The sequence below is a fragment of the Ceratina calcarata genome, unplaced genomic scaffold (assembly GCF_001652005.2).
Source record: "Ceratina calcarata isolate Rehan_Ccalc_2016 unplaced genomic scaffold, ASM165200v1 scaffold179.2, whole genome shotgun sequence".
NCBI lineage: Eukaryota > Metazoa > Arthropoda > Insecta > Hymenoptera > Apidae > Ceratina > Ceratina calcarata.
Window position 1 is genome coordinate 28569 of NW_017139322.1, and position 9701 is coordinate 38269.

The 9701-nt window shown below is 40.4% G+C and overlaps 1 protein-coding gene across 1 annotated transcript in view; it reads left to right on the forward strand.

Moving 5' to 3' along the window:
• Window positions 1–8414: 8414 nt before the first annotated feature.
• DIP-lambda (Dpr-interacting protein lambda) overlaps window positions 8415–9701 on the forward strand; it is a 32213-nt gene continuing 30926 nt past the window's right edge. The window contains exon 1 of the mRNA XM_018037846.2: window positions 8415–8500. Within this exon, the coding sequence (XP_017893335.1) occupies window positions 8446–8500 (55 nt within the window). The 5' untranslated portion in view covers window positions 8415–8445. The remainder of the gene's footprint in view (window positions 8501–9701) is intronic.

Consider the following 9701-nt stretch of genomic DNA (forward strand, 5'->3'; position numbering starts at 1 on the left):
ACCGGGAATGATTGCCTCAACCCATCCTCTTCGTCTCCCATCCTCCCCTCTCCTGCTCCCAGCTTCATACTATATATCGAAACTCCATTTCAAGTGAAATATATTCATACGGACACTCCATCTCGATTGGCCACCTGTATATCACAAGTATTGGGTATTATAGTGAGGGTTTTGGATTTTTAATTATTAGAGTTTGCAACCGAGGGGCCTGAAAACATTTGGGGATGTGCAAGGCATATAAACGAAGATTTGTGAATTTTTTAAGAATCTTTCATACGGTGGAATTGGAGAAATTAAATGGTATTTATGGAAAAATGCGTGATATTTAATATTCTAAGTGTTCCTGAATTTTTTTACTATAGTAATTGTTAATGAAAAAATTTGAAAAAATTCTATAATATTAGTCTGAGCAAGTAGTACGTCTCTAATTTTTTTCAGTATTTTCTATTCACTAGAGCAGTAGAAATAAAATAAAAACAAAGACAGCTACCAATCTTTCAGTTCTCAACACGTTGAAAACAAAACGTAAAACTGTCCTGTCGTCGCGCTATTCACGTCGCAGATTTTCCACGCCGTTTTAACAATATCGGAAACGATAGCACGCGTTTCGAAAGGAGAAGGTCTCGAAACGACGCCTCGAAACAATGAATACAGAAAACAAAACACAAAAAATGAAAGGAAGAAAGAAAAGATTGCTCGGAACAAAAGGCAGGCCGATGAAAAAATAACCGAGAGACGACTCTGGGCAACGCAAAATATACTCGGTGGCTAAAAAAAATTTATTTATGTCAATAATAGTTGAATTGAAATATTTTAATTTTTGTTTTATTTAAATTGTGATTGTAATTATCATTTTTAATGGGTTCCTGATTAATTTCTACGATTCTAGTGTACAAAAAATTTAAAAAAGTTCTGAAATATACTTGAATACGTCCTACAACTACTATAATTTTTTTAGAATTTTCCATTGCAACCGCAATCCACAAAAAATGATCAAGTCTTGAGAACCGTATCAAGCTAGCCATTTTACGTTCTTAAGATTAATGTCTTCATATCTAATCTGTCCTGTATAAAAAAATTTGAAAAAATTCTGATGTATACTTCTACCCATCCTCTACCTACTAGAATTTTTTCTACATTTTTCATCGTAATCTCAATCCACAAAAAATCATCAAATCTTACAATCTTCAGCAATCGATCGGTGGAATTAATTAGAACACGGAGACTCTCAAATGCCTCATATTAAGTCTTCCTATCGAATGCGATGGGACCCAAGCTTAGCTCGGTTTACCCAGGCGGCACGGGGCACGGATTTGGTGACGGGTGGCCGCGAATTACCGCGATTAAGATGGTATCGTATACGGTGCGACAGGATAGCAGTCCAGACCAGGGCCGCGGGCGCTCACGGAGACGTAGGGAGCTCTGGCGAGGCTCAAAGTAACTGGCAAGCGGAACGGGGCGCGTCCGTGTCGGGGATTACCGGGGTACAAGCCTCCGAGGGCCAAAGCCAGACCGCCCTGATGCTGAGTTACGTCCCGAAACGCCCTACGAAACCCATTACAACCCGGCGTGGCTATAAATACCGGGCGCACTGACTCCCAACCTTGTCCAAGCGGGAATCCTCTCCGCCACCGCCGCCTGAGGTGATCGGTCAAACTCGCGGGCAATCGGCTCGATCAACTCCAAACTGGGATAACAAACGGAACTAATCTGTACTTAAGATGTTTGATGTAGAAATTATTTTATTTATTATTTTTTTATAATATGTCATATTTCATCTTCGAGGGCAAATATCTGGGGGAAATACGAATGACATGAAAATACGTTTGAGACAAAAGTTGTATAGTTTTTCAGGGACATTATAAGGTCATTTATTTGACTACTTGAAAGAGTTGTGGAGATAGTTGTGTTATAACTTTTTATAGAATATTGGTGGCGTCGAGACGTTTAGAGAACACTATCGAAATTTGTATTTATTCATTTGATCTTGCAACGACCTTGAAAGGACCTATGAAGGTAAAACTTGAATTTTAACTGTTAACTTTTTATTTGATAACCTACATTTTGTATTACATGTTATTACTCGCATCGCGGCGTCTTCAAAACATTATCGAAGCATGTCTTTAACTTAAACGAAGATTACGAGACGAAAATTCTGGAACGGGCATAACTGGGACTAGAATATAATACCTTCGCTTCTACAGCTCTAGACATACACGAACAATCCCACAATCCAATCGTCTTTCCAAAATAAAACCCCGAAAATTGATTTTGATCACCTCGGCATTGCTTTTACTTGTTACAACGCGTGTGCTATAAAAGCATGAAGGAAATTGGCTGGTAGTATATCTGCCGGGAACGTAATATCCCTTAATACATCAAAGTTGCATGCAGTGCACGCGTGTCGCGGTCCGATTGGCCGGATGGAAAAATGGCGCGCGCGCGCCGGGGTTTCCCGGATGGGTGGTTAACAGGCGGCACAGCCGTCAGCGGCAGGCATCGGCCGATAAAGAGGCGAAACTTGAACCCCGGGACCTGTGGCGGGCGCAGCTGAGCGAAAACATTTGTGTTTTTCTTCGGTTCCATAAAATTTATCAAACGGCACAGGTACGGACGCGATGTACACGTCGCAGGCCTGTAGACGGGAGCTGTGTATCGTTCACGGATCGCGGCGTCCGAATCTAGCTGCGTTTGACAGGACACTTGGATACACGGAGGGAATAAACTGCGGCCTGGTTACCTCCGTTTCACTTCACAGCTTAATTGAAATTGATCCGATAATTCTTTCGTTTATAAGTCAATCATTGGGCTGGAGGAGATTTCATTGTAACTTTGGATATTCATTTATTTGTAGGTTGGATGCGATGAAAAAATTTGGAAAAATTCAGGGGTAGATAGGAAGGTTAGAGGGCCATCTCTAAATTTTTTAGGATTTGTAGATCACTATTGTGGGAGCATTTAAATATCAAATGTTGGGCTATTTGAAAAATTTGATAGATTGTCGCACTCAAGATTTGGCTATTTTTCAAAATTTCAATTCGCAACCAAACAATTTGGAAACATTTACAAATGTACAGTGAACCTAGTACAACGATATTTCTCCTTGAAGTTCCCAGCACAAGTACAAAAAACCTAGTATAAAAACCATAAATTGTTTCGTGCCGCTTCAATTTCACAGTCTTAATCGTATCGTTCACGTTGTAAATTCGGCTATAGGTATACAGGGAAGGTAAGGCGGTGTCGCCCCTTATCGCTTTCAATGCATGGGCCGTCAAATTCGTATCTCATGCATTCATTCATGGCGGCAAGAGTGCTTTCCAGACGAAAATCATAAGTTACTCCTTGCCTCCGCTCCGTATTCCATCCCCACTCCCTCGCACTCCTGATACTTCCCTCAGCCATTCACGTCCCACCACCTATCACGCGTTCTCCCCCACCCCTCGCATTCAATTTTCGCGCCCCATGTCCTATTCCTCGTCTCCTATTGAATTCTTTTACACGTTTTATTCTCGTATTGAATTCCAATATATTGTTATGCTGTGCTCAGCAGTTTTTGGTTATGTATGGCGGCGTATTATCTTAGTTCGAACATCTAGTAATTTTTTCTAATTTTCTTTTCGTTGGAAGTTGAGAAAATAAAGTGAAGTATTAAATTTTTTGTTGATTTCCTGTAGTTAGTTCTTACTGACTTCAGTCTACCTTCACCGTCCATCTTAAGAACCATTCCCACTTGTGCCGTACCGAATGCCTACTGTGGTACGACAAAAGAAAAGCAGGGCCGAGGTGGAAATCGCGAAGCATGGGGAAAAGCATGTAAAAGCTGGGTGCCTCAAAGAAGCCCACTGACTTCTGCAGAGTGAGTGGTCAAGTGCGCAGACTCCAAGCAGGAACTGTCGTACGGTGTCGACATTCGACTTTCGCTTTTGCTCATAGCTCGCAATTTCCATTTCGGCCCTGTTTTTCTTGTGTCGTACCACAGCAGGCATCCGGTACGGCACAAGTGGGAATGGTCCTTTATACATATAGAAACTGTCTCCCCCTTCGACTACACAGGGTATTAGGGCCAAAAATGGCAGACTGGGAGGATCATTCTGACCAACAATTTCCTTTGATAAAATGCAAAATGGGGCTTGGTTACCGAGTTATTAACGAAAAACGCGGACCAATAAGGGTGCTCGGTTGGCGCGAGCTCCGGCTCAGGAGCGTTGGCTCGGATCCGGACGCCTCGATCTTTCACGCATGAACGAACGCTCCGCTCAGTACGAAGCGTTTTAAAAAAATAACGAATAATAAACTACATAAATGACAATGCAAGGAAATCGTTCGTTCTTTATTATGAATAACAATTAATACACTTAATCGTTATTCAAGTCGATGGGTAACAGAGGTATTTAGTAAGATAAATAAGAAAGTAACAAGTCGCAGCAAACATTGAATTTAAAAGAATTGCAAAAACAGTACAGATTGGACTTACCCATTCATCCGCAAACGCACCCGCTTCGAGGAAGATGGGTCAAACGTCAGTGTGTCATCCTGCCAATTCTTGCCACTCGCAGGTAGAACAAATGGTCGGCCACATCTGATCTTCGGTCCAGGAATTGAATTCCGCAATGACGTTTCACTACACTATCACCGTCACTTTTGACTTAAAAATTTTCAGACACTTACCTTGTTGCTCTTACACTCTAACATTAAACATCTCCGAAAGGAGCCGATTGTTTGTCGTTCACGAAATGAACTTCACTGCACATTTACTGTCCGCGTGGTCCATAGACTAAACGATGCGCGATGCGGTCGGGATGATGCTCTTTGTATCGGCATCGGCGAATATCCTCGTACGTCTCCTCGTTCCCATCATATTATGGTCTGTTCACATTACCGTAACATAATCATACCGTAAGAAAAATCTTACGGGGTCTTCGACGAAATTTTGGGCTCAAGAAATGCCTCCGCCGTAAATCTCCGTTCCGACTGAATATTTTTCGATGAAAAAATATCATGGAGAGGGGTGATACATGCAAAAATAACTTTACAGAGTTTGAAATTGATAACTGTTTCGATTGCCCTTGAATAAAATATTGAGTACCGAGAGGACCGTTTCCATTGACCTGTTACCGTTCACGACTTCATTGATCACCACCTCTCCCCTCCTCCCGAAGCCAATCGAGAGTGCGTGGACTCTTCCAGAACAAGCGGAATCTCAATGGGGCAGGGTCTGCTAAGACAAATGGGGACGGTGAAACGTAGGAGAGAACCGCGGATTGATTTATGACAAAATCTGGTAAATCGCGCCATTTTTCAATAGAATCTTCCGCTTGGGGAGTGAGGAGGCTAGTAGATTGGTGGGCACGATTTTGGCCGGGGGCGGTACAAGTAAATGGAATTTCGAGGGTTGCGTTTTAAGCCGGACGTGCCTCGGTCACCCCTCGCCGACTTTCACGTTCCGCTAAGGGAAGAAGTGGGGTATTACGTTTTATATATGACATCGGTGTCGGTAGAATGAAGGTTGAAGGTACGAAATATAGGGAATAAATTCAAAATTCAATACTTTGACCGGTATTCAGAGATGTCGCTTAATCTTAAGATCGTCTTAAGCATTTCCTATTCCTGTCTATCCCATGTTTCTAGTCCCTGTCTTGTACAGGAAACAGGGATTTAAGCAAATGCGTAAGGCGCTCTAAAATACAGGGTGTTCCGGAAAGATGGTTAGAGCCGAAAATGGCAGATGGGGAGGAGCATTGTGATCAACAATTTCCTTTGGTAAAATACGAAATGGGGCATGGTTACCGATTTATTAACGAAAAACACGGGCCACTCAGAGCGTTCGGTTGAGGCGGACTCCGTTTCGGGAGCGCTGGCTCGGAGTCAGGCGGCCGACTTTTCACGCGTTTGAACAAGCGCTCCACTCAGTACGAAGCGTTTTAAGAAAATGACGAATAACAAACTACATTAATAACAATGCAAGGAAATTGTTGTGCGTTCGTTATTATGAATAACAATTAATACACTTAATCGTTATTCACGTGGAATGGATGGGATAGATTGTTGATAATTGATGGATGATGAAATCACTGAATAGTTTATATTCTTTTCAATACATTATTTCCAACATAAACAGTTTAGTGGTGTAGTGAAAGTAGTTGGATGCTCATTACTGTCTTCATTGAATATAAATATTTTTATGATATACTTAGGGTACATGATAGAGCGTCGTACGTTTTGTACAATGTACATGTTTTCCCTAAGGAATGTATAATATTTTCTATACGTCTTGTAATTGTACGCCGTCCGAAATTGTTGTCGAAGCGTGAAATGTTCACTTTCATTATGACAAAATAACGAATGACAAGCGATGATAAATGTTTACATCGTTCTACCAATCACCACATAATGGTTTCATTCCTTCAAAACGGCAAATGGTTCCATGGTTAATCCCGCCCCATTGTATTAACTTCGATTGACGATTAACTTTTCAGTCGCTCTCGAAGTTTTCCGCTGTCGGATTTCTTCCCCACTCTTTCCTTTTCCGCTGCCGGATTTTTGCCCCACTCTCGGTTCGCCGTTTTCGGACCCAGCAGGGCCCCCTGAACGATACCCAGCAATATTTTTTCTTACACGCTATTCCCCATATACCTTGCAGCTTGCACTACGGTACTGCTTCCCCGTTTTTTAGGGGCTGGGCGCCAAAATTCCGCTCGCCGACTCTGAGCCGGATTCCGGCAGTCGGAAATCGCAATGGGAATAGGCCACTATGGAGGGTATCCGGGCGCGTTGATTTTGAGAACTCGTATCTCAAGAACGGTTCGTACTAGAGACACGTTTTGGTACTGTTTCGAAGACGTCGCAACGCGAGTAACAAATACTCGTGTGATAAAAATATAGATTGTAACACAACAGTTCCATACAGGCCTGTTGAAGGTCATGGTGAAAACGAGTTATTTTTAATAGGAATGCGGTTAAGGGCCAGAGAGGGGGCTAAATTTCCGAAAAACCCCATGTTTCGAATTGGCTAAAATTTTAGAAATAGCTTCTATAGCTAACAATGAAACTGAGCCACCTCAGGCTTGTGTTAGTTTTCCCTAGGAGGACAAAATTCATCACGAGTAATTATACGTCTAGTTTTTTCGATGCTCGATCTGGCATCGATAATGTTGGATTTCAACATAATTTTGACGCATCAAAATAAAAGCAACTTTAATCTACGTACATTACGACCACCTATATTAATATTCTTTTTATTTTGACGCGTCAAAATTGTGTTAAACTCGAACAGTATGGACGCCAGATTGAGCATTGAAAAATAAGATGTAGACTTATTACTTGTTTTAAATTTCGTTCCCCTAGGGGAAACTAACACATGCCCGAATTAGCTCAGTTTCATTGTTGCTAGCTGTACCTTGCTCTTAAAAATATCAGTGGAAATTTTTACATAAAACTTAGAATTTTTGTAAAAACAATAAATGTGTAGTACAAAAGTATAATAGTAAAATAAGTTAGGGTGAATCTTTCGACGTAAGTTCAAATTCCCAGGCTGTGACACATTTTTATTTATAACACAAGTTTCTTTTCCTTCATACTAAAATTAGTACTCTTCGAAGAATTCAGTTGGAAAATATTGAACACAAATATATTTATGGGATGTTGTAGTGCATAGAGAGATTCACCTTAGTTAAATAATAAAAGTAATAATTCCCATGTATTATGCGCGACCGAAGTGCTATAGTCATATTTCCCTGATTCGTATCCCCGAAAATAGCTCAAAGATCCTCTGCTCTCAATATAAATCATACTCTTTTTATGCTTCTTCAACCATCTATCTTTCGGAATTACCTCTATTTCTCTTAACAATCCAATGCCGCTATCAGAGTTACTCTTCTCATAACCGAAAACAGCTGATTCTCTAACTAGTTTTCAAAGGTGTATTGCATATTCCCGTGGTAGTGACGGTAACATAGGCACTGACACTAAAAATTCTTTTTCCAGTCACCAAATATCCTTCTCGCAATCACAACTTTTATCAAAAAAGAATTTATTTCCAATATTTCAGCCATTTCGGAGCATGGAGGTTTCGGAATTACAATCAAGGTCACCACGATTTTTTAGTAGACAATCCAACATTTTTATATTGATATAATGTATATGAGACCGAGCACGTTCCAAAACGGTGCTCAGTGACCCTTCTATTTAGAAAGCACAAACAGCCATTTAAAGATCAATGTATTTTTTTAAACGACGATGTTTTTTTTGATGGTATCTCGTAACTGAGAACGAGACGTTTCTAAAACAGTGATTGGCTAATTTTTCAACCAGCTTTTAATTGCTTTACAATTGTTTAAAATTTAATACTGCCATCAATATATGAAATACAGAATTCAATTTAGAAATTGCTACTTTTTTTATTGATTTCAGATCAAGACAAGTAGTAGACAGGAGTGGTTGACTCCCATGGCAGCACGGAAACTGGCAGCCCTCCTCACCGCGGTTCTGCATCTTTGCCTATGTGAGTGATATATCTCCCTTTCCTTAATTTCCATAAATCCTTAATTTGACATTTTTTACAGCTTGATTTTAGTCTGAACTTAAGAAGCGTTCACGATTGACAACTATGAACGGTGAAAACGTTATAATATACATATATTTGCGATTCAAGGAAAATACACAAGAGTCTGAACACACGTTGCTTATAATTTAAATCAATTAAATTAAACATTAGAAGACCGGGCACTGCTGACACACATTTCATGATCATCATTATTCGACTAATTGATGGCACAGATAGAGCGAATTGCATTATTTCCAACTGAATTAAAAGAAAATAATTGAGGAACTTTATGACTATACGAGTATCTCAATAGTTTATATTTTATCTCTCCGTTCCTATGGTCTGCCGAAAATTCTGAAAAAAATCAGAGGCATTACCAGATGTTTAGTGAATACCACTGAGTTTTGCCACAATTTTTAGCTTACGAAATAAATCTGTGAAAAATCAAAATCTATAAGAATCTGAATAAAATTATGAAAACCAAAGATAAATACAATAAATGTTAACAAAAACGTAGTGCTCTCAGGTACTAAGGAAGCTTTGTACCATAATTGGATTCCGTTAAAAGCTTTACTTCTGCAAAACTTCGTTTCTGAATTCGAAGAAACGTGTTTACGCGGTCCATCCCCGCCGGAACGTAATTAATGGCGGAGTAATGGCTGTTAGGTAGTTTTTAACCCTCGCTATTAGTCCGGGTAGCTCGAAGGCAACCCTCTCGCAGCTCGGAATTAAGTGGGAAAAGCTTCCCGGCACCGACAACTAAATCACCCGCGGATTTAAACAGGATTTTCCAAACCCTCGCCTGAAGATGCATTGTCAGCCCGCCATCTTGCCACCATGCGGCATCTGACCTAACCTAACACACCGAACTGATCCAGTTTATCTTGCTTGAGACCAAGAATCCAGTTAATAGTAAAGGATTTTGAATGTAGGGTACAAAATCGGTAGTTTCGAAATTTGACGATTTTTAATTCATTTATTTGGCAAGTGAAAAATTTGGAAGAATTTAGTAGTATCAGAGAGGAAATGAGAGTGCTCACGGCCCAGGTTTCGGCGTCCCCAATTCGATGGTGCTGCCAAAGCTAAATTTTGCAGGAATCTGACACGTTCAGTTCAACGTTTAGCATTTACCAGAACCACCGAGGAGAGATTACTAAAG